Source organism: Truncatella angustata (assembly GCF_020726525.1).
Source record: "Truncatella angustata strain MPI-SDFR-AT-0073 chromosome Unknown BKA67scaffold_1, whole genome shotgun sequence".
Taxonomy (NCBI): Eukaryota; Fungi; Ascomycota; class Sordariomycetes; order Amphisphaeriales; family Sporocadaceae; genus Truncatella; species Truncatella angustata.
Window position 1 is genome coordinate 130,131 of NW_025763381.1, and position 22,699 is coordinate 152,829.

Sequence of the window (22,699 nt, forward strand, 5' to 3'; positions counted from 1 at the left end):
ACATGGAAGCAAGATTCGTGTAATAGTCGAGATCTCGTGCTTGTGTCGGCTGCTGTACCAGACTTATAAGACAATGGTGACCCTTACATGGTGCGACCTCGAGCGCGCTCGTGATTTTCGCAGATGGTCGGAGACCCGCGTTCGTCCAGACCTTCACGCATCTGTGATTCTTCAGGCACGTCTCGGATATGGCACGCCAATTGGTCGACATATGACGCACTCTGTTAACCAGACATTTGGTCACGCAGAACAGCAATGCTTCCAATGAGCTATTTATATGCAGTCCAGGTATCACGAGTTCTACGTTCGACAACGATTGGCAACGGAGTCTTCGATCGATGCGGCAATGTACGGTGTAAGCAAACTGAGCGTACAGGGTTACGAAGTCAAGACTTGTTTGATGCAAACAACATGAGAATTCTCCATGATTGGTAGTTTTAAGAGACACGGCTCTTTGCAGCCTATAGATTGGCTCTATGAAGAGCGGAAGCAACCTCGTGTAGATAGTTCCAATTGCTCAACGTTTCTGGACACTTCCGATATGTGGTTATCTAGCGTGCAGACAATGGATAAGTAACAACACGACGCCATGCAGGAAGCATTGTTGTAGAGCCGTATACCTCTGTTGCTGATTGCTGTGAATCTTTATACTGCGAACGCGGCTTGCGCAAGACCTTTGCCGACAACATCCACAAACCTCTAAAATGCCGACTACCGACGTCAGCGAGCTGAACATCATTGCTATAACACTAGGTGAGAAGTACAATGGCTCACTAAGTTGAACCAGGAGAGTCTAATTGCCGATTAGGGACCTTCACTGTAGTCTTCGGATTGATTGCTTTCAAAATCAAGAATGTCTGGTATCTCGGCGACGCATGTTCGTTTCCCCTCACTGTCATTGATCGCAACCTCCCAACTTACGACTGTGCAGTGCCTTCTGTGCTGGTGGGTATCATGCTCGGACCTATTGCTGCAAGGGTGCTCGATGCCGACAGATGGATAGACTCGGACCTACAAGCCTTAGTGACACTCGGTATCATGAGGTTGATGATTGGCATTCAACTGTACGTATTCTTCTTGATCAGTTATGCAGAATGAGGACGCCGCAACGCACAAAGGGAAGAGAAAAGAAAATAGAAGAGCTGAAGCCGACAACCAAAATAGCGTCATTGCAGGCTACCAGCTCCCCAAGCGCTACTTGCGCTTCCGTATTAGAGAGATCCTTGTGTGCCTCCTGCCCATAATGACACTAATGTGGCTGGCGACAACGGCATGCGTGCTTGCGACAATCCCCAAGATGAGGATATTGCCCGCGCTGATAATTGCTGCGTGCGTCACCTCGACCGACCCCGTCCTATCACAGGCGGTGGCCAAAAGCCCCTTCTCCGACAAGTTTGTCGCGCGGCCGCTGCGCGAGATCATTTCGGCAGAAGCTGGTGCGAACGATGGCTTTGCGTCACCGTTCTTGATGCTGGGGATTAGTTTCATTCTGCAGATGGCGAAAAGCGACGGATCATCGCAGCTCTCGTCAGCGGAAGTTGGAGCTGCGCTGCGGTACTGGGTTGTGGAAGCACTTCTGTATACCGTGGCGCTGGCGATCGCCTATGGAGCTGTCGTGGGGTATGTTGGCAGGAAGGTCGTGGAGTATTCAGTGTCGCGGAAGTGGATTGATTCGGAGAGTTATCTCTTATTCCCGACCGCTTTAGGTGTAAGTCAAAGTCGCAATCCCGCTTAGGCAGCCTTTGCTGTTTAATTAACACTTTGCACAGCTGTTTGTTGTCGGGACATGCGGTGCGATTGGTACGAGCGACTTGCTCGCATGCTTCATTGCCGGATGCGCCTTGAATTGGGACGGTCGGTTCCATGCAGAAACAAAACGACGGCATGACGAGGTCAATAATTGCGTTGATGTGCTCCTGAGCTATGGCGGATTTATGTTTATCGGCGTGACTCTACCATGGGACCAATTCCATCAACCCGACATCACAGGTATAACCTGGGCAAGACTGATCGGCCTTGGCTTCATAGTGCTCATATTCAGACGCATTCCAGCGCTACTTGTTTGCTGCAAGATGATGCCGGCAGTAGTCCAAAACTGGAAAGAGGCCGTATTTATGGGATACTTTGGTCCCATTGGAGTCGGCGCTATCTATTATCTCGAGCATACACAGTTGATGCTCCTATCTCTCGGAATGGCAACGCAAGATGAGCAGGACCTGTTGTTGGCGCTGACGCCGGGTAAGCTACTGCAGTCCGACTTATAACTCACATCCCGAGCACATGATAAGTCGCATGCTGACAAGTCAACCTCGCAGTCGTGTATTTTCTTGCCTTCTTCTCGATTGTGGTGCATGGACTGTCTATCCCAGCATTGAATGCAGCGTATACATTCTGCGGCACTGAGCCTTTAAAGGAAGATGCCGAGCAGATCCGCCGAAGGAGTGTCTATGTCGCCACCCCGACAAACGCTATTAGAACGGAGGACGGCAGATTCATTGCTTTCAATCGCTTTGATCGGCCGGACGATGGCGAGGATTCTCATGTCAAAGTAAACATTCTGCCTCGTTTCCAGCGACCTAGTTATCTACCACGCGAAAATTCGACCAATGAGACACTGGCAGTTCATAGCAGCCTAGGAGATAGTGACACAGGGAAAGCAGGAGGTAACCGCATTGTGCGCCATGACAGCATGGAAGGTCCAAAAGGCGAAAGGCTTGTTTAGCAAAAAGGTGTTGACATTAGCGTTTTATGGTCTTAGAGAAAACATAACATAATAGTATGCCTCATGATTAATCAACTCGTTCTTCTATTGTACAACTAGACGTGGCATCACATCTTGGGTGAGTATCCTTGCCATCATTATCTGTGCTCGCGTCTTCAGACCTCAATTTCGATATCAGCACTACCATCTGCGTTCTCCTCCGAAGCCGGTTTATCGACCGATGGAGCAGGTCGCTCATTTGTGACGGGATCCTTCCAAGTAAGCATGAGGCTTTGGGGCAAAATAGTGTCGAATGTCGGGCGAACATCAAGGACCTTCTTAATAAAAGTTATGCCTACATTCAGTTGGCAGACAACCAACTGCATCTTCATGCCAGGCTGTACCTTCTCCAATATATCGTCATCCATAATGAATTTCTCCGTAGGCTTATTGGTCCAATCGAACTCGTCAGGACGAGGCATGTTGCTATAAGCATGCTCGATCATGTTAGGACGAAGTATCATTGTACCTGCTGGCATGACCTTGCCTGAGAGACCCTGTTCAGCGAGAAGCTTCTCTAACATAGCCTTCTCCTTCTTCTTTCGGCGGCCAACCGAGACAACTTGATAGGTCTCGGTCTTGGTGGACTCGATTCGGATGTTACGAGGATCGTCACCAACTGCTAGATGTTCGATGTTCTTCGTAATATCCATCACAGTCAAACGGAATATAATAAGTTGGGTGAACGGGTCAAGCTTCCTGAATCGATCTGCAGGATCTCGACTAAGGCATCGACCTGGGGTTTCGACGGCGGTGGTGCTGTCTATAGGCGAATCCTTGTTAGTCTCAAAGACACCTCCGTCACAGAACAGAAACTTGGCGGCGGTGTTGAAAGAGTCCTGAAGATCTCGAAACAGCTCGCGAGAATAGCGTGACTCGACTGGAGCGATAACGCATACGGACTTGGCGACAAGAAGCTGTTCATTGTACTCGGGACAGACATCGTGCATCTGAAGATAGTTCAGGAAGTTGTGAATGAAATTGCCCGCCTGCTCCATGTCTTGGAGGTAGCCTTCATCGCTTCGAGGGTAATTTTCGGGGACCCAGCGAGATCTCAATCTATTTAGTAAAAGCACAGTCGACGTATGTCTTGGAACTTACAGAAAGCCCTTCACGATGATGGGAAAGTCAATAGTCCAATCTCCTGGGTCGCTTGAATCGTAAAATTTGGAGCCACCGAAGCCGTAGTGAATGACATCCCGAGCCTTCATGGCACGGATCTCGTCGTTGGTCATAGTCTTGGCATCTTCGGCATCCAAGCCTTGGAACATGCGTTGGCAGCTCTCGATACCACCAAGCGCGAGGTACTTGTCAAAGAGATGGCTGCGTTGGTTGTCAAATCTTCGACTTTGGCGATAGCGTTGAACAGCTTGCTCAATGCGCTCAACAAATGACTTGTCCCTTGAGTACAGACTTTTCTCCTCTAAATGCTCAGCTGGTGTTGTAGGGGAGTCGGCGTAGAACTCCTCGAAACCAGTGATCGCGCGGCGGGTCTTGCCAGGTCTGTTGTTGCGCTTCTTCTTCTTTTTCTTCGGTGCCTCCATGGCGATAGGTTCAGTTATGGCAGTTGAGTTTGACATGTCGCCGATAGAAGCTGCACCTTCCTCGGTCTGGTCGTCCGCGAGGTTGGTGACAGCCCCAGCTTGCTCCTCGGAAACTGCGGCCGAAGCTGTTGCATTCATGGCCACAGACTGGCCTAGCAAGTTGTCGTCAGTGTCAGCCATGACGTATATGGCCTGAGACATCAGGACTTGACTCTTATACTCAGCCATTGCTGTAGGTTGTGAGCTCTGATTTGTGGTCTGTGTTAATGTTGATTGGGGTTGATGAGAGGTAAGGTTTGAGAAGGAACAAAGGCCAATTGAAATGGTGTGGTTGCCGAGAATCTCCTAAAAATGAGCAGCCACATCACATCAAGGTAAATGAAGAGTGAGATGTTTGCTACCGGTAATTAGACACAGCCCTTCCTCCAAACGTGCGATTGCGTTTGGTGGAGAGCTCGGTGTCAGTATCAGGTAAGCTAGGGGGTAGTGACAGATTATTGCCCCGGGAGAATTGATTGAATGGCAATGATAAAGTTACAAGGAAAAAAAATAAAAGGAAAGTGCATATGGTATCCAGTTTATCGCGGATAAGTGTGTTCTCGAAACCAGAAAATTAGCTATGGAGCTTGAGTCTCAACGACGTGTAAATGCTGTCGTTCTCATGTACAACGTATCCAGATCGTCACCTCAGCAAAGAGGCATCACTCTAACTATCATGTACTACCGGTAAATAATGTGGTAATGCTTAAACAACTCTGGGAATTATTCTGTTGTTTGCAAACTTGCAAAGTATCGGTATTTACTAGTGCAGCTTTTAGTATAATGGCATTGGTAGGCGCTATTGCCGACAAGCATGATGGTCCCCTATTTAATGGCAATCTAATCTTCCCTACACATATATTCACAGAGGTAGTGTTAGACCCATTTCCACAAGGTAGTGCACACTAATTGTCAAGGGCATTGCATAGTCGAAAACTGTCCAAATTATCGAAAGTCGTCCTCATCCACGTTAGTGCCCGGCCGGCTTCTCTTTACTTGGTTTATAATACTGGCCATCGGTGCCTCTATATGCTCGAGGATCCTTGGGCGGATATGTTCCAAGTCTAGCAGCTCTTTCATGGCGCCCGAAAGCATGCACAGAACGTTAGTGTAAGTTATAGAGTTATGCCCGTCCAAGTTGAGCCATATACTCGTTTGGATGGCCATAGCAGTGATTAGTGTTCAAATGATATTAAACTGCTGAATCACCCTAGATTGAGTGTTAGAAAGCTGTCGAAGCGCTTAACGCCTCTGCATGTCACTTAGATGACAAACAGCGATCCAGCTGTTTTCCTGGCGACCGTTTAGTGCTTACTAATTTCCATAGCCAATAGAGTCATCAAAGGCATGAAAATTAGTGGTTTATTGACTTCGTTGTTGTTCCACAAATTGCCCTGACATTGCATAATGCATGCACGGCAGCGGACCAACAGCTTGTCCAGGCAACAATGGGTATCCCAAAATGGATATAACAACGGTTCGTCAATGAAAGCAGTGATACGATCAAACGTCTCTTCCAAGATTGGTTTGGACACTGACTTCCCAGATGCTACGAATAACTCGAGTAGACTCTGCGGACCAACCAATGACCCCTGACCAATTTGTGGCGACCCGATCATTCCTGTCGACAAGATGATATCTTTGCGTGCGGACGACGTGTACTTAGAACTAGCTGTGTCGACCACTACACACTAGACTAGGTTAGTCTAGTCTAACCCAGTGGCTTTCTTGGAGCAGATCCGCGCCAAGCTTGTCAAAATAAACGGCAAGGCCTACCATTCGCATCACACGAGAACATGTTCCGCGCAGCCAGGGAGTGTCACTTATGAGGCTGCAATCTCCCAGAAGGATGAGACGGCTTTACTGCCTGCTCCATACGGCGGGATGACCTTCGAGCTCTACGTCGACAGTTTTCTCGTGCCTACTGCGGATGAAAAGATCACGATCTAGAGGAAGACTTGAATTCGCAGTTTTTCGTACTCGCGTACTACGATGTGTTACTAGCGAATATAGCTATTCTTTCCAAGGTGCGTGGTCTTGTCAAGCCAAGTGGCCTCATCATCAGCACCGCCAGCGGCAATACGCTCAGTCAATCGGAGCAGGCCTCTCTGGGCTTTAGGGTCCTGGACGTCGATACTGATAATTTGACGACAGTACAGACCACTCGGTCAGTTGGGGCCTGGCCGAGTTGCCGGCCGCTAAGAACGGAGACGTGCCCAAGCGCGAGTTTTGTGTATCTCATGGGACGACGTTTATCAGCCGCCTCACGCGGACCCGTCCACTGAATGACATTTTGGGAATGTCCGATACACCCGAGCCGGTCAAGTTCGCTCTAAGAGATCGCATTTTCGGCTGGGAACTCCATGGTAAAGTTGTCTTCAAGCAGCAGGATGACACCGCCAACGAAAAGGTAGAAGAGGGCCACGTTAAGACCCAGGTTCAAGGCAATGCCCTGACCAACGGAGGAGTATTGGTCATTACTGGCTCCGATTATCCCTTAGCCATGAAATTGGCAGCGTCGTGAGTCACCACGCAGAAAGTCATCAAGCTTTCAGCAGGTGCCCGCTCATGTCCTCCACAGGCCGAATGCCGTAGATGACAAGAGCTAGACAGCAGCCATGCTGGCATTTATCAATATAGGGCGGCTTATTCCATCCCATGCCTTATGGCAACTGGAAGACAGCTTGTGAGCTCAAGGTCTCTAGTGCCATGAACCTGTATTCCGTTCTGGCCGATGTACCGCTTGGCTTTTTCCTGATGACAAGTTCGGTGTTGGTTGTGCTCGGCACTCCTGGTCAGGGCAACTATGCTCCTGCCAATGCGGCTGCAGATGCTTATCTAGATTTTTTTTATAGCTTACCGCCGCGTACGTGCGGGCTCCTCTACCACAGCCTGCGTTCTCCTAATGGTGCTACGCATCGCTGTTGTGGCCGAGAACGTGGACCTTGGAGACATACTCAAGCCCAAGGGCCGGTACGGCATTGACGAAGAGCACCTGCTCCAGCCTTTTGGGGCCAGCATCGCCGCCAAGCGGCTGGAACCTGTCCCGGACCATGTCGTTATCGGCCTTGATCCGGCGCTCTGGCAAAAGGCCGTCCCAGACGGTGCGGCCACTGATAGCTTCTGGCTCAAGGATGCGCGCTGCAGCCACGTTGCCTCCTACATCGATTCTTCGAGGAACTCTGGCGCTGGAGCAGCACACAGAGCATCTTGGCAGCCATGAAGGCGGCGCCCTCTCCCGCGGACGCTGTCGTAACTGCGGTTGGGCACTTCAGGGAAAAGCTAGCGCGTACATTGCTCCTGAACGAGGATGAGGTAAATGCTAGACACAGCTCCATCGCAACATTTGACATAGACAGCATGATTGGAGTCGACCTAAGAGTGCCACCGCCTAGGCAATCCGTTTTCCGCAGTGGCTGGCACCGACGCTGATTATCAAAGGTTTTCGAAGCTCGTGTATGAAGCTAAAGGCATTAAAGCTTGAGAGATAAGCAAGGACACGATTAGTACTTGAGCTTGCGCTCATTACTGTCAACAAGCATTCAACAGAAAGCAAAAAGTTCTACACCACGTTCCCTTGTTAAACAGTAACCAACATATGACTCAAAATGGAGACTGGTCACATCACGGCGTCGTCGTGACCCGGTTACCTAAGTTAACTGGCCTTGATTTTCGTATAAACGGCGATACTGCCGCTTTCGTGACGACATGCTGCGCATGTGCTTGGTATATAATAAGTCTGGAGACAATAGATTCGATGGTGGAACAAAAGACTGAGCGCCGGGGAGAGTCAGCAAACAAGTCCCATATCGTGCGTGCCTTAGTGGAGGGGTTGCATATTGGCTGCAAAGCTGAAGCAAATAGTCTCGTGTGAAAGTACAGACCGCTTCTGCCGTATGTATGCCTCGTGGCATAGCTGTCGTATGCTGCTGACGCTGAATCGCTGCTGACAAAGTGCGTGTCTGACTGTGATGGTGGATGCCCTGACTTGATGACACACCACAGTTGCCCGATGTGTGTTTGCTGTTGCTGCGGCGAGCTGAAGGGGGGTTTCAGAGCCAATTATGAGGTCAAGGCAGAATGCGGTACTGAGTTGCAGTGGCTTAGCGCATCAGAATCGTTGACAATCCGCCACAATCTGTGGTGCGCTGCCTGGACCATTGGCTCGGAGCCGCTATAGCCGGCCGCTTCGAGCAGCTTGAGTCTTTTGATTGCGACGTGGGGTAAACTTCAGACTTCTAGGTTGGGCGCTTCTTTCTCACCATTGAATGCAGATGCACAGCTGGTCCAGCAGATGGTTGCTTTTGTCTTAAAACTTACCTCCGTATTGGCAGCTGCGGTTAGATAAAGATGTACTCTCCGCATGACTTTTTTTTTTTTTTTTTTTTGGAGGTGACGAATTGCGATCAGCTGCTCTTCGCTGGTGATGATATGACGATGTAACATTTGGCATTTTGGAAATTTCGTCACTTTCACGGATAGGGGATACCAAATTCAGGTTATTTGGCGCGGGCGCCATCTCAAAGTCAGAGTGCCGGTCCGTCTGTGCCTAAGATATCGACAGCTACCTACGTGGTACGTTTCGGGTGCCGTGTTTTCCTGGCTTTTGTGGCTTCTTGGATTGGGTATACATAGCCTGTGTAGGTCCCAAGAGCCCCTGAACAATGCAGGCGATTCAACTAGCCTACGTAAGTAATTACAGTTAGGTATGTAATTAATAGCTAGCACTATACTAGCCCGGGAAATACATGTAAGTCAGGCAAGATGGAGGCAAGGGGGGGTTAGCAAGTGACTATCTAACCTGCGGAGTAAGTACATAGTATCTTCTCCTAGGTACAGATCCGCTACGGTCCCTTGAAATGACAGGTCCCCTGTCAGACACTGACATTTTGGAAATCCCATGGCGTAACTTTTTCGAGATCTGATCCTTTTCTTCCATTTCGGATTCTGGGCTGCACTTCGCCTCTTCCAAGCGCAACATCAGCCAGGTCATTCCTTCCCTTATTTACTAACCTTGATTCCCCCATTCCTTTCTCTCGCGCGATGCGATGCACATTTACAACTAATTGAGGCCCGGCGAAAACTGTATTTTGTTTCTTTAAAACCTTGACGGCCAACAACGAATAGATCGAAGCCAACCAACTGGTTTTTGTTGGTTTGTCTTTGTCCGCCCGCATTTTCCCCTGCATTTCATCCATCCTTAAGTACGGATCCGTACACTGCATATGACATAGAGTGTATACCTCACCTCACCTCACCCTGGTGCCATTCCAAGCCTCAGCCTCACGTCGCCGGATGCCCTGAGAACAAACAACGATAAATCACGATATGACGGCGAGCTGAAGGAGTCTCACAATCTGTACTCCTTTTCTCCTCAGACTTTTCAACGCCACTATGGACCGCGAAATTGCTCCTAAGCTGCTATCTGCGGCCGCCACCTTCCCACAGACGAAACGCGCCCTGAGTGGTGATCGAGCGATGCCCAAGCGCGAAGAACTCAACGACTATAAATATGCCGTCGCCGGACAGTAAGACAGCCTTCTACCGCCTGGCGCATGCTCTTTTGCGGCGACTGACTTGTTATGACAGTGCTGGTACATTGTGCGACGCCGAGGGGAACTGTTCATCAAACCCTGCACCCAGTCGGAAATCCAGTTCTACGAGTCTGCTCACACACTGCATCCCGACTTTGCCGATCTGATGCCCCTCTACTATGGTAGTCTTTCCCTCACGGAGACTACGACAGATGAGATGATTCATGCCCAAATCCCCGGTATCGTCGCCAAGGCGGATGTACCTGAGGCTGCAAAAAAAGACGTCCAGGCGCATCTGCATCTTGATCAGAGGGCCACGCTAGTCTCGCCCGCTCCCGGTGCGGCTCCCGAACTCCATCGTACTGTCACGGATCCTGGGAATGGAGGAGATTGGGTCCCGAATAAGAGTCGGAAGATCACAACTGATAAAGCAGTGGTACTGCACAACTCGAGTTTCGGCTACAAGAAGGCCAACATCATGGATGCAAAGTTGGGATACGACCTCGCGGCCCCTGATGCGCCACAAGCAAAGAAGGACCGCTTTAGAGAAATCGCAGAAGCGACGACGCACAAAAATTATGGATTCCGTGTCGCGGGCATGCGTGTCTACCAAGGCACTCCGTACCTCCCCAAGGAGTCGGGCGGAGATGGGGAAGATGGGGAAGTTGTGAAGCAGGATGACGAAGGGTTCAAAATCTACGACAAATACTGGGGTCGCGACACAGTCAAGGATAATAACGTGCAGGAGATGCTTTGGAAGAACTTCTTTTTCATCGAGTCGGCTGGTATTGACGAAGAGCTGGCCAGGATTGTTGTACAGGCTTTCCTCGCAGATCTGGAGATGGTAGAGGAAGTTTTGATGGCCAACGAGAGTCGAATGTACTCAGCAAGTCTGCTGTTTGTCTTTGAAGGGGACGGCGAAGCTCTCAGAGTTGCCATGGAGGAGAAGACAGCCCTTGCACAGAAAAGAGAAGAGGAACGGGAGGCACGCAGCAATGCACGATCGTCAGTACTCGACAAGGTCACGGAATCTGGACCATGCGCTAATCTTCGTATCGACAGTGGCATTGGCATGGATGAAGACGGCAATGCCGTTTTCAATTCTACCATCGCAGACCTAGTCTACGAAGATGGGTCGGATTACTCAGACGAGGAAGACTTTTCGACGGAACCCTACATCTACAGTTTGAAACTCATCGATTTCGCCCATGCGAAATGGCATCCTGGACAAGGACCGGATGAGAATGTACTTCAAGGTGTACGAGGTCTCATCAAACTTTTGAAGCGAATGCTTGATTGAGACACATGGGCGTGCTTTCAATAAGTGCTCCTTACATTATGTTACACGGCAGAAGAGATTCTAGTCGCTGTCGCTGGGGAACCGGCGTCTACCACGCAACGTATAATATCAGGTAGAGCAAACAAGAGGGTGAGAGTGTGGGTGAGTGAGTGAGAGGAGAGAGCATTGTCAATGCATTTCCCAGCATACTGTTTCTCCGCGACGCATTGGAAAGGGAAGAAAGAAAAAGACAATAACCATGGCAGGACGCATTTGCATAAGGCAGTGGGTGAGAAAGGCCATGGCTCTTCATCACATTGGCGCACAGGGGTTAGACATAGAAACACCCTCAAAGGACTTTGGAGGGAGTCTGGTAGTTTAGGCGTTCTTTCATGACGACAATGACAATCTCATACTTTCGGCTAGTACTGTGCACCACTTAGATATGTGACGTATAGTATGCTTTTTTTTTTTTTTCGTAGAAATGATGCATGGCCGGTCAGATTGAAATGTGGGCAAGTCTTCCCTGGTGAGTTGACCTTGTCGTTGCTCTTTCTGCTGCTCTTCTTGTTGCTCTGCTTGCTGCTCTGCTTGCAGCTGCTCTGCTTGCTGCTCTCCTAATGTTACTGCCATTGTTACTGCCGCAATTGCTTGCATGTGACACTCGAAAGTCGGGCGTCATCGTTGCAGTTGTAATTAGTTGCCGATCAGCACAATTACAGTTGTAACTTAGCTAACCTTAGTCTAGACCAGGTACTGTACTAACCTGACCTAGGAACCCAACCCACTGCAGCAGCTCCCTTAAAAACAGCCTCGCCCCGCCATGCAAGGCTACACGCATTCTCAATTAGCACAGCAGCAACAACAAACTTCTGAGCAAGATCACAACAAAGGATCGCGATGAAGTGAGCTGATCATGTCGATTCCTGGCTTGGGTCAATTCGCCCCGGCGGTAAGTACTTGCGAAGCACTACAATCCCCTCTCCAAATACCTCGCTGCTGACGAGTGATCAATTCAGTCAACGCCGGCAAATTCCGCTACTCCAGCCTCGTCATCGACGACAACCACCATTTCGCTGCAGCCGTTCTGGGAATACCGTTTCGAGGTATCCTTCTCTTCATCGTTGAACATTCGACTGCTATCTGGGACCGCTGAGAAGGATGGTTCTGAACTCGCTCCCAACGTAACATACACCTTCAAGGGCACCAACTCCAAGATCAACACATGGCAGGGCTGCCAACTGGAGGTCAGCCCCGACGGCCCCGGTCCCTACAATGCCAAAGTTGCCCAGTTGACGGCGGCAGACACGCCGCTAGTCTCATATCTAAACCTGCATATGAAGTTGGAAGGATTTCGAGCAGCAGCGGCCGCTGGCGAGAACAGTGACTCCATGGGTCCTCGTGTTCTCGTTGTAGGACCAACCAGTAGCGGCAAGACGAGCGCCGTCAGGATGTTGGCAAGCTGGGCTACACGTATGGGACGACAACCACTTGTTGTCAACACAGACTCCACGCAGGGCATTTTGAGCGTGCCGGGCACTTTGAGTGCTGCCGTCTTCGCAACACTGATGGACATCACCACGGAATGGGGCGGAACACCAAGTTCCGGGCCAGCGGCTGTGCCTGTCAAGCTTCCCCTTGCGTACTACTACGGGCTGGAGCAACCAGAGGGCAACGCGAAGCTGTTCAGAAGTCTGCTCAGCCGCCTCGCCATGGCTTCCACCAGTCGCCTGTCCGAGGATCCTGAGGTCAGGAACACCGGCATGCTGATCGATACGGGCGCCGTCAATGCTACAAACCCAAACTATGATCTCCTTTCACATATCGTGAGCGAGTTCTCCGTCAACATTGTCATTTGTTTGGGGTCAGACATCATTGCCGCCGAGTTGGAAAAACGCTTCTTTGGATTGAAGACTACGCTTGGCGAGGACATTGTCGTTGTTGGGCTGGACAAGAGCAGCGGCGTCGTTGAGCGCGATTCAACTTTCATGCGGCAGATGAGGGAGAGGACTATTAAAGAGTATTTCTTTGGAGATGCCAAGAGAACACTCAGTCCTGGTACACAGAACATAGCCTTCGAAAGCGTAACGGTCTGGAAGGTAACTGAAGGTATGTTTGCACGGCTCAACTCTTCCAGCTTAAATTAGTTTTTTTCTCTCCGTGGCACGAATACTGACTTCATCACAGCAGAGTCAACCTCCGACAGCGACTACTCCTATGACCCCGGTGCCACGACTGTCTCGCTTCAAAAAGTTGAGCCCTCAATGATGATGCTCAATTGCACATTGGCCATCATGTACGCGAAACCTCGCGATTCCTCAGAGGCTGTATGTGAGGCCAACGTCATGGGATTTGTCTACATTACCGATGTGGACGAGACGAGGAAGCGACTCAAAGTTTTGTCTCCTGTCAATGCCAGACTTGGAGATCGCCCATTGTTATGGGGCAGCTGGCCAGAGCCTATGGTCAGTCTTCTGGACTAGAGAGCCTGGAGACAGAGATGACTTGATTTGGCAAATACTCTAGCTACCCCTAGCTTTGTTTGGAGCCCGGTACTGGCTTGATATTATTAGTGTTGTGTTGCCAGTAGTTCCGTATGGTACAGAAAAGGATATTCCCAGATGGCTTTGGGAGCTATATCAAGCCAACATTTTCCGAAATTAATCGCAGAAGCCACCGCAGAAGCCATAACAGCATATTGTATCATTTGGCTGTATCGCTCAAGAATCCCATAGGTGCATGAACTCAAAAGACAACCCGTTCCTTCAAGACACTATGACCAGATCAGCTCCGGTGTCAGCTTGTACATAGACCCGCATGAAATGCGTTCTAGTGGCGGTGCAATCATACGTGACTATACACAGTTTTCATCCATCTGAATAGTCGTAGGATAGACTATTTCCAGGTCCATCGCGCGAGGTCCATGTTTCTTCAATCTACAAACCTTGGTGCGTAACTACACAAAATGACTTCAATTTCCGTTCAGCCAACCACCTCATCCGGTCGCATCTGCGGCACATCTCACACCTTTCACCACACCTCTCCCCAACGCCGAGATTCGAGAGAATATTGTCATTGAAGCATTTCACCATTCTGACTCCAGATATGCGGAACACGCTGGGAAGGTTCACCTCTCGACATCTCGAAAGATGCGTTCATTAATCGGGTGAAAAACTGACAGTGTGGAGGAGAAACGGCCTGTATCGTTCCGCATCGAAACGTGCGTACGTTTTAAGGTTCCTGGCTCTAGGTATTGGAGCACCAGGTAGAGTTAACAAGGCGGAGAGTCTCATTTGTGGCTCTGGCCCGGCACACAAGCCGAATTAACCGCGTTCTACAACGTATCGTTTCGGATGGCTTGATTGCTTCATACCTATTGTAGAGGCGCCAAATAAGGTATTGTTCAATTTCTTAGTCTATATTTCAGTCTCATAGCCGCGTGCCGTTCCATGGAAATTGCCTCGCTTGCTGTGAACTTGTATAGTCTTCATTATACTATTGCCAATAACCACAATCAATCAAAGGTCCGTAAGTCTGATTGGTGGAACAACATGCGCTAGCTTCGCTACTACCATAACGGCAGCGACATGGAGCCTGCATCTCAGTGGGTTTCGTCGCGACATGATACCCCGCAGGCCATTGTATACTTGACAGTAAGGATCGTCTAGCTAGTACAACCTTTTCCCAGCGCATTGCTTTTGTGGTTGAGCCAGCAAACACCATAGACTTCCTCATTCTGCAATCGCTATTGGCCATCAATTTCTGCCCGAAATATATCAGTTAGCCAAACTCAAATTTGCAACTATGCCATCATCTCTCGACATGGGTGCCGACACAGCATGGTCTCTCTATGACGGCAAACCGCTAGATGGCGCATTCGAACTTGAGAACCCAAATAGTCCACACGACCAAGCCGTGGTGAGCAAAGTCCATCGTCCATATCTCTTCGGGTTTCAAGCCAAGAAGGACAAATCAAATGGCCGCTCAATCCTCATCCTCGGCGGCGGCGGCTACATCCAGCTCATGGCCGGCCGCGAGGGCGTGCAGGTCGCGCAGTGGTTGACGGGTCTCGGCTTCGATGCATACGTGCTCGTGCACCGGTTCCCGAACGTGGAGACCGGACCCCAGGCGCCGCTCGAAGATGCGCGGAGGGCGCTGAGTCTGATCGTTGAGAAACGTGGCGAGTTGGCAGCCGCAAACAATGGTGGAATTAGTATCTGTGGCCTCTCGTCGGGTGGTCATCTGGGCGCTGCGTTGTTGGCTGAGTATCCGTCTGCTTGGACGTCGCCGGTGTTAGAAATACCGAAGCCGGAGTTCGCCATTATAGGTTATGGACCCATCTCGACCAATGCGAAAGGTCGCACAGTCGTGCTTAACAAGGCACCGTTGGACCCGCCCGCGAAGCAGGAGCTGTACAATGTCGTGCAGCCGGATGTGCAGATCGCGACGGGTCCGCCGCCAACGTTCATCGTGTATTCTGGCAACGATCCGGTGGTGCCGGTGGCAAATGCGTACAGGCTTGCGGAAGGCATCACAAATGCGGGTGGACAGGTCGAACTGCATGTCTTTGCGGATGCGCCGCATGGGTTCGCATTGGACACCAAGGACTTGCCGGTAAGCAGGTGGCCGGAATTGTGTGAGGCTTGGTTGAGACAGGGTGGGTTCTTGAGCTAGCTTGCTGGCATTGCCGAGAGATACTATCTCCGACATACTTCTTAAGTAGGATTGTTGCAGCGCTAAGCTGCATATGTTTCGTAGCATGGATGAAGCATGCATGGCTGCATGCCAAAATCCGCGGGTCAATCTTCGCCTATCGTACGCAGGAATATATTGCGAATAGCGATGGACTTTGTCACGGCAGGGGTATAGCTTACTAGCTGGCCAGCACTAGCCGAATACCAATATGTTGATTAGGTTAAACCAAATTATTTACATCACCTTCTGAAATCTATACTTACCTATACCACTAGATATCAAAAGCCTTATGCCAACTGCAATGTTTTTCACGATCATTAATTGAGCGCTACACTAGAAGATATGGTTTGAGATAACCACTGCGCCTGGTCCACCCAATAATTCGTTACGTGGTTGTGTAACATTAACGAGTCGCTATTCATGTTCTTCTACGTTTTAATACTAATTGAGTTTTGGCTAAAAAGTTCTTTGCTGTAAATCACTTAGTGTTAGTAACTAACGAACTGCAGTGAAATGTCAAAAAGTTTTGTTTGACTTATCTTGCCATACTTCTCTATTGCCTACATCAACCTGATAATCAATTTTTTAACATCATAGTTTTGGCTTTGCTACTTCCCATGACCGCAGCTCTCCAAGAAGCCTCTGAAACTTCTTTGTCCTACGAGAAGAAAGCCTCATTAGCGCCATCCGACTTTGATCCTAGTGTATGATCGTTTGAATTTCCAGCCAATACTTTTGTCACCAATCGCATATTCAAGAAAGCTAAATGCCCTAACCGTGCCCACCCACTTTTGCACGCACCCCCTTTTGCACGCCGATTTACCGACGTTTCCTCAAACACACTGATAGATAGATACAACAACTGCCAGCCATAACACCATGAAATCAATTCAAATAAACTATCTCTAGGTTATTTACGTGTCCGCTTTCGCGTGGAAGGTTGTATTTCGAGGAACGAGTCAATAGGGACTTGTTCATTGCGTTGTAGCTCAGGCATCTTCCTTTTCAGCTTGTCTTGCGCTGGTCTGATCTCTGCAACACTAGCAAAGACCTTATTCGGGTCTTTTCTAACTGTTTGACGTTTATCAGGCTTGTGATTATCTAGTTCAGCTTGCAAATCGAGGTTTGCTTGACGTGTTGTTGCTAGTTCTGCGAGCGCCATGTCAAGTGACTTAGCACATTTCCCAAGCAACTCCCTTACGTCTCTAGAAGTTTGCGAATGATTGATGGTAACGTCCCTAATTTGAAGTCGAAGGTCCTTACTATTATGAGGAGTAAACAGACCAATTTCAGCTAGATCTGACTCGTTTTGTGGTGTTGTAGGTTGAGTGTCAGGTGATGGTGGGAAGAACTCAGGGTCACCTAACACCATTAATTCATTTAAGGGGTAAATACCCGTTTTGGCCCAGCCGCTTTCGATAATTTGTTTCGTAAAAGCAAGGGCACAAGCTTTATCATAAGCTTTAAGCATCCGTTGCTTGTTAACGGGCCCAGTAGCTTGAATACCACGGTATAGGCTTATTAGCCTATGGTAGTGGGACTTCAACGATGAGAAGACCGTCTTGTCAAGTGGTTGGAGCGCTTCGCTTGTGTGTGCTGGTAGGTATATCAAGGCAATCCTCTTCCTGAATGCCCTTAGCATGAACCCGGGTGTAACATGAGTACTGTGGCCATCGAGGAGGAGCATCCTCCATGGGTTTGGGCAGTCTGGGGACTCTTGTGGTCTGGTTTCTGGCTCGAAGACCTCTAACAACCATGACAGCGCCACTGCTGAGTTGGTCCAGCCTTTAGGGGTCGCTGTATACTCAGCTTCCTCAAGATCCTCAGGTAACCATTGTGCTTGTAGTGTTGTTCCTCTTAGTATATACGTATTCGTTGTTTTCAACCCGATAGCGTTGATACTATGGATAACTGACATCCATCCAGTTGCTGGGTTTTTCGCAACGCGTGAACGACGTGACCTAGACGTCCCGATGACTGTGCCTTGACTTTGTTCGGCTTCTTGTACACCTGTTTCATCCATATTATAGATGTCCTTTGGTAGGATCTTATAGGTGTCTTTGACCTGTGATATATACGTGTAAAAGTCCTTTACGGTCTGTTTTTCAATGCCTTTGACCCTCTCAGCGTCAATTACACGTCCAACCTTAGTCTTCAAGTGTGGGTGGCGGCTAAGGAACTTGTATACCCAATTGTATCCAGGGGTGACCGTATCGTCGATTTCGCCGATACCAGTCATGATATTAGCCGCTATTTGTCGCACCATATTCGAGCCCGGAGCGCGTCCACACAATTCCTCATGTAAAATCCATTGCTCAAGCTCCATTTCTTGCAATTCAGATAGGTTCTTTGACGTTTCGTGGGCTGAGGAATGTGGTTGCGACCCGTTAAGTCGTCGCGACAAAGTAGACCGTACGATACCGAAAGCTTTGGCTGCGCGCGTTATCGTTTCGCCGTTTCGAACCAAACTAATTGCTTCTGCTACATCGCGTTCATTTAGTTTACCCATATTGAAAATATCAGATCGATAGGATTACAATTGGTTGAGTTCTAGCATTTACAAGAAAAGCGTGGTGTTGTTGACGCGTCGGAAGATCGGCGTGCAAAAGGGGGTGCGTGCGAAAGTGGGTGGGCACGGTTAATTAAGTACCTCCATCTGATGACATTATAATCAGACCCACAACAGTCATGTAGTTTGCACATAAAAATTACGTTCCGCTGCTTCTATAATAGGCACCTTTATAGGTTTTTTCTCTATTTTCATTGTAAATCTATCTGGAGATTTACAACTACTCGCTATGTAAACATGTATCGTGCATCTAATTGATCTCTAACGCACCGTTTTAATGTCCAAAGACTCTAGTTCAGCCGCCAAACACCTCCAACCTGCGACCCGGGCGTGTGGTGATGGCTTATTACAGCGAGTGCAGTGAGACCAATCCATATTTCACAGAGTACTTAAGTCCCGTTGAAGCTTTTTCTACTTCTCAATTGTTTTTCTACTTCCCTTTTCCTTGATACCTATCTCCAGGGTTGGCAAAAGTGGAGGCTGTATTCATCGCCGCACTCGACGTTCTAGGCCAAGGTATATGTTCTTCTTTGGCATTCACCAATCAACCCTAATATCCTCCTTCTTTCAATCCCCCCCCCCCCTTGGGACCCTTAAGCTCTAACGGTCTGTCACGCAATGGGTGGCTCTTCTAGAAAGCCTTAGCTTGTTGGATGCCATTCAACTGCCCTCAATATGCCAAGTGTTATGCCAAAGGCCACCCTTGCAGTTTCAACGGATACAAAGAGCCCAATATAGTATTTGATGTCAGCCTCATTGGAGAAACATACCCCTTCGCATAAGTTAAAAGACCACCAAATGAAGAGCTACAACATGCTACGTTCCATGAGATGGGTTTGTCAGCAACGGCCACGCCAAGCTTTCGTACGACACGGGCTACACTCACGGCCGACGAGAGAAACGGCCGTGGTGGTCAGAAATTATTTCAGGTAACTTCTGCAGCTCGGCCGACAGATGGACGGTGCTGATGACGGTGGCCAGGCTAGTATCGAGGAGGGACAGAACAAGATTGTCATAGTTCCTGATCCTCGCCAGTCAGCTCAGTACCGTATCACCTGAAACAATTCTGCGTGTTTCAAACAGCAACATTGACGCCATGTTAATGGAGAAGAGGATTTGAGGTTGCATGAATGGCAATGGAAAATGGTCGCATACTTGACCTTGAAAAAAAATTTTCTTGAAGCCGCCCATTGGGGGCGCACTATCAACAGCGTCGATCGACTAACCCTGCCATAAGTGTATCAAGGGTCAATTAAAACACAGCATTAACGAAGATATACCACAAACCATGAATATGACAAATGTCCTTTTTCTCTTCAATTCGCTCCACCCTTCCCCCTCCTCATCACAAACCACGAAGAACCAATGGTTGTCGTTATTTTAGATGGGCTTTGCCGCTTAACCCCAGTCACATAGTCAAGATGAAATATGCGTTAAATGGGTGCAACCTACAAGCTTTTGCTAGTCTGGGAGACCACTTGTCACATCCCGAGACACATTATAGCATCCTTGTACCATGCAAGGTATTTAGCAAGAAAGAATTGTATAGTATGGGGCAGTTATGTTTAAACGCAGCGGGAAGCGGTGCGTCTTACAATAACAACCAACTCTAGGATCACACAGAACGTGAGGCGTTTGTCTCCACCAAAATTTCAGACACCTGGCCGATTTATGGTATAATTATTCATTTGAGGTTCTTGATCGGTTCTATAACATAAGTTTTTACAAGCAAGTTTGTATAAGATTCTTCGGGCGAAAGTTTTCGTATCCAGTAAATGAGAATGATTTTCAAGTGGAACTTCCATACAAGTGTACACCTTCCACTTAACCATAGACGAAAAAATCATCTACCTGAACGAGAATTTTAACAAATTACGCACATATACATAATCTAGTAGCGGACAACGATCTTATACGGGAAACGTTCCTATAGGTGCAGTCGGTTTACAAAGTGCGGACCTGCGTTTGGGCACTTAAAGGTCCAAATCCTCCAATCACCGGAACTCGTTGTGGCCGCAGAGTTGATCTCGCGAAGCATTCCAGGTAAAATTAAAAGAGTCTCTCCGCAATACGACATCAATCACCTCGCTTATGCGTGTTCTCCTTGTTATAGCCAATGGAAGTCAAGTAATGGGGTAGCCACGGACTGGAAGACCCGGATTTCCGCATTTGGATATTTCACTAAATCCTCCCCCCCAACAACATATATCGTAAACAGCGCGGAGATTCAATCTGTGATGTGGCCGATTAAGTGTCAATTTCCATTCATTGGCGGTGCTCAAAGATGTCCACTCTCACGAAATTGCTCGCGCTTGCAAGCGTCGCAACTCAAGCCGTTGCCCAAACAGCTATCACGGTCAATGCGGCTGCCAAGTACCAAACGATCAATGGTTTCGGCTTCTCCCAGGCTTTTGGAAGAGCCAAAGAATTTCAGAATGCCGATGCGACAATGGCAAAGACAGCGCTGGACTATCTGTTTGACACGACCACTGGAGCTGGATTCTCTATCATCCGAAATCGCATCGGCTCGAATGGAACTGGAGACAGCATTGAGCCAACTAGTCCAGGCTCTGCAACCAGCACTCCGACCTATGTTTGGGATGGTGATGATAGCGGACAAATTTGGTTCACCAAGCAAGCTGTCAGCTATGGCGTTAAGACCATCTATGCAGATGCGTGGAGTGCACCTGGATTCATGAAGACAAGCGGTAGTGATCAGCTTCCTGGGTAAACCAGCCCCTAAAATGTTCCGTGTAAGGGCTATACACTCATACTCATTAGATATTTATGCGGTACTACCGGTCACTCATGCAGCACGGGAGACTGGAAGCAATCCTATGCCGACTTCCTAGTTCAATATGTCAAATATTACGCCCAAGAAGGTCTGAAGGTCACACACCTAGGCTTCTTGAACGAGCCAGACTATCAAGTGTCCTATTCGCAGATGCAAATAAATTCCAACGCATCAGATGCGATTGAATTCATTCCAGTCCTATATCAAACCGCACAAGACGCTGGAGTGGATATTGAAATAGCGTGTTGCGATTCTCTTGGCTGGAATACAGCTAGCACGTACACCAACGCGTTCCTAAACGCCGGAACCACGGAATACTTAGGCGTGATCACGTCACATGCCTATAGCTACGATGCCAAGATTCCTATAAACCAGACCGACCTGCCAAAGTGGAACACGGAAGCCGGCCCATCTTCCGCATTCGTAACCACCTGGTACAGCAGCGGTGCCGACAACGAAGGCTTCACTTGGGCCAATAAGATCGCTGTCGCTATGGTCAACGCACAGCTCTCAGCGTATCTGTTCTGGGAGGGTTTCGAAATCCAGGAGAGCCAATCCGGCGCGCATCTCGTCGACGCGATTGATGGAGTAAATCCGACGCCGAGCGGGATCTTCTGGGCCTTCGCCATGTGGTCGCGATATATTCGCCCGGGCGCAGTCATGCTTGGCACGTCTGGCAGCATCGCCAATTTGATTACTGGAGCTTTCCAAAACACGGACGGAAGTGTAGTACTGGTGTTTACCAATAGCGGCACGAACGAGCAGAGTGCAGCGGTATCTTTCAGTGGCTTTACAGCCGGTAGCGTGAGCGCTTGGCTCACAACCCAGGGAAATAATTTCGCAGCTACCGGTGCGACCCTTTCGGGTGGCAAGGTAACCATTTCTGTTCCGGCAAAGGGCGTTGTCACCGTCAAATTGACCACTGGGTCATCTGGTGGCGGTAGCACCACCACGCTTGCTACAAGTACTACCTCCAGCACGCGAACGAGTTCAACAACCTCATCGACTGCTGCGGCGACAACAAGTGCTAGCAGTTGTACTGTCGAAAAATGGGGGCAATGCGGTGGACAGACTTATACTGGCTGTACAGTCTGCGCGACTGGATCGAGCTGCACTTTCTCAAACACTTATTATTCACAGTGTTTGTGAATAGCCAAGCAGACCAGCGAAGCCAGGAAAGACATAGGCCACATGGTGAAAAAACTTCAAGAGGAGCATATTGAAACATTACAAGAGGGCACCGTATCCTCCAGTATCTACCATCTGACCATAACGCCATGCAAAGCAAACGCAATGAAGGTCAAGTATGGATCATTCAATTACCATGATACTTCTGCGATTCAACGGTTTATCGAAACACGTGGGTTCTTTTCCAACATTGAATGCTTGAACATAGATTTCGGGTTTCATAAGAATTACTTTTTGTTCATTCAAAGTTGTCTCAACAGCAAGTGTCGGGAGATCGTGTCGCCGCCAAGCTGATG

At 48.9% G+C, this 22,699-nt stretch overlaps 7 protein-coding genes across 7 annotated transcripts; 6 read left to right on the top strand and 1 right to left on the bottom strand.

The window, feature by feature from the left end:
* Positions 1 to 704: 704 nt before the first annotated feature.
* On the top strand, positions 705 to 2,722 carry BKA67DRAFT_508607 (sodium/hydrogen exchanger family protein; the record flags this gene model as incomplete). The annotated part of the gene is made up of 6 exons (XM_046097170.1): positions 705 to 753; positions 809 to 877; positions 932 to 1,064; positions 1,165 to 1,708; positions 1,770 to 2,238; positions 2,316 to 2,722. 6 exons carry the CDS (start codon positions 705 to 707, stop codon positions 2,720 to 2,722), a joined length of 1,671 nt encoding a protein of 556 aa, XP_045963036.1.
* A 155-nt stretch (positions 2,723 to 2,877) lies between these two features.
* Positions 2,878 to 4,305, bottom strand: BKA67DRAFT_509109 (Argonaute complex, subunit Arb1; the record flags this gene model as incomplete). Its single annotated transcript, XM_046097213.1, has 3 exons — positions 2,878 to 3,333; positions 3,511 to 3,814; positions 3,863 to 4,305. 3 exons carry the CDS (start codon positions 4,303 to 4,305, stop codon positions 2,878 to 2,880), a joined length of 1,203 nt encoding a protein of 400 aa, XP_045963037.1.
* A 619-nt stretch (positions 4,306 to 4,924) lies between these two features.
* On the top strand, positions 4,925 to 7,567 carry BKA67DRAFT_652184 (uncharacterized protein; the record flags this gene model as incomplete). The annotated part of the gene is made up of 5 exons (XM_046106109.1): positions 4,925 to 5,031; positions 6,499 to 6,864; positions 6,926 to 6,935; positions 6,985 to 7,138; positions 7,200 to 7,567. The coding sequence occupies 5 exons, from the start codon at positions 4,925 to 4,927 to the stop codon at positions 7,565 to 7,567; spliced, it is 1,005 nt and encodes a 334-aa protein (XP_045963038.1).
* A 2,171-nt stretch (positions 7,568 to 9,738) lies between these two features.
* Positions 9,739 to 11,178, top strand: BKA67DRAFT_589242 (inositol polyphosphate kinase-domain-containing protein; the record flags this gene model as incomplete). Its single annotated transcript, XM_046104433.1, has 2 exons — positions 9,739 to 9,861; positions 9,934 to 11,178. The coding sequence occupies 2 exons, from the start codon at positions 9,739 to 9,741 to the stop codon at positions 11,176 to 11,178; spliced, it is 1,368 nt and encodes a 455-aa protein (XP_045963039.1).
* An 895-nt stretch (positions 11,179 to 12,073) lies between these two features.
* Positions 12,074 to 13,640, top strand: BKA67DRAFT_652186 (Pre-mRNA cleavage complex II protein Clp1-domain-containing protein; the record flags this gene model as incomplete). Its single annotated transcript, XM_046106110.1, has 3 exons — positions 12,074 to 12,109; positions 12,177 to 13,266; positions 13,345 to 13,640. The coding sequence occupies 3 exons, from the start codon at positions 12,074 to 12,076 to the stop codon at positions 13,638 to 13,640; spliced, it is 1,422 nt and encodes a 473-aa protein (XP_045963040.1).
* A 913-nt stretch (positions 13,641 to 14,553) lies between these two features.
* Positions 14,554 to 16,077, top strand: BKA67DRAFT_542936 (Alpha/Beta hydrolase protein). Its single transcript, XM_046101162.1, has one exon. It carries the CDS (start codon positions 14,962 to 14,964, stop codon positions 15,829 to 15,831), a length of 870 nt encoding a protein of 289 aa, XP_045963041.1. The 5' UTR covers positions 14,554 to 14,961; the 3' UTR covers positions 15,832 to 16,077.
* Positions 16,078 to 20,705: 4,628 nt separating this feature from the next.
* On the top strand, positions 20,706 to 22,364 carry BKA67DRAFT_529101 (glycoside hydrolase family 5 protein; the record flags this gene model as incomplete). Its single annotated transcript, XM_046099013.1, has 2 exons — positions 20,706 to 21,148; positions 21,203 to 22,364. 2 exons carry the CDS (start codon positions 20,706 to 20,708, stop codon positions 22,362 to 22,364), a joined length of 1,605 nt encoding a protein of 534 aa, XP_045963042.1.
* Positions 22,365 to 22,699: the final 335 nt, after the last annotated feature.

Coding starts and splice junctions, on each gene's coding strand:
- BKA67DRAFT_542936 (XM_046101162.1), top strand. CDS start 14,962: ATGCCATCATCTCTCGACATGGGTGCCGACACAGCATGGTCTCTCTAT.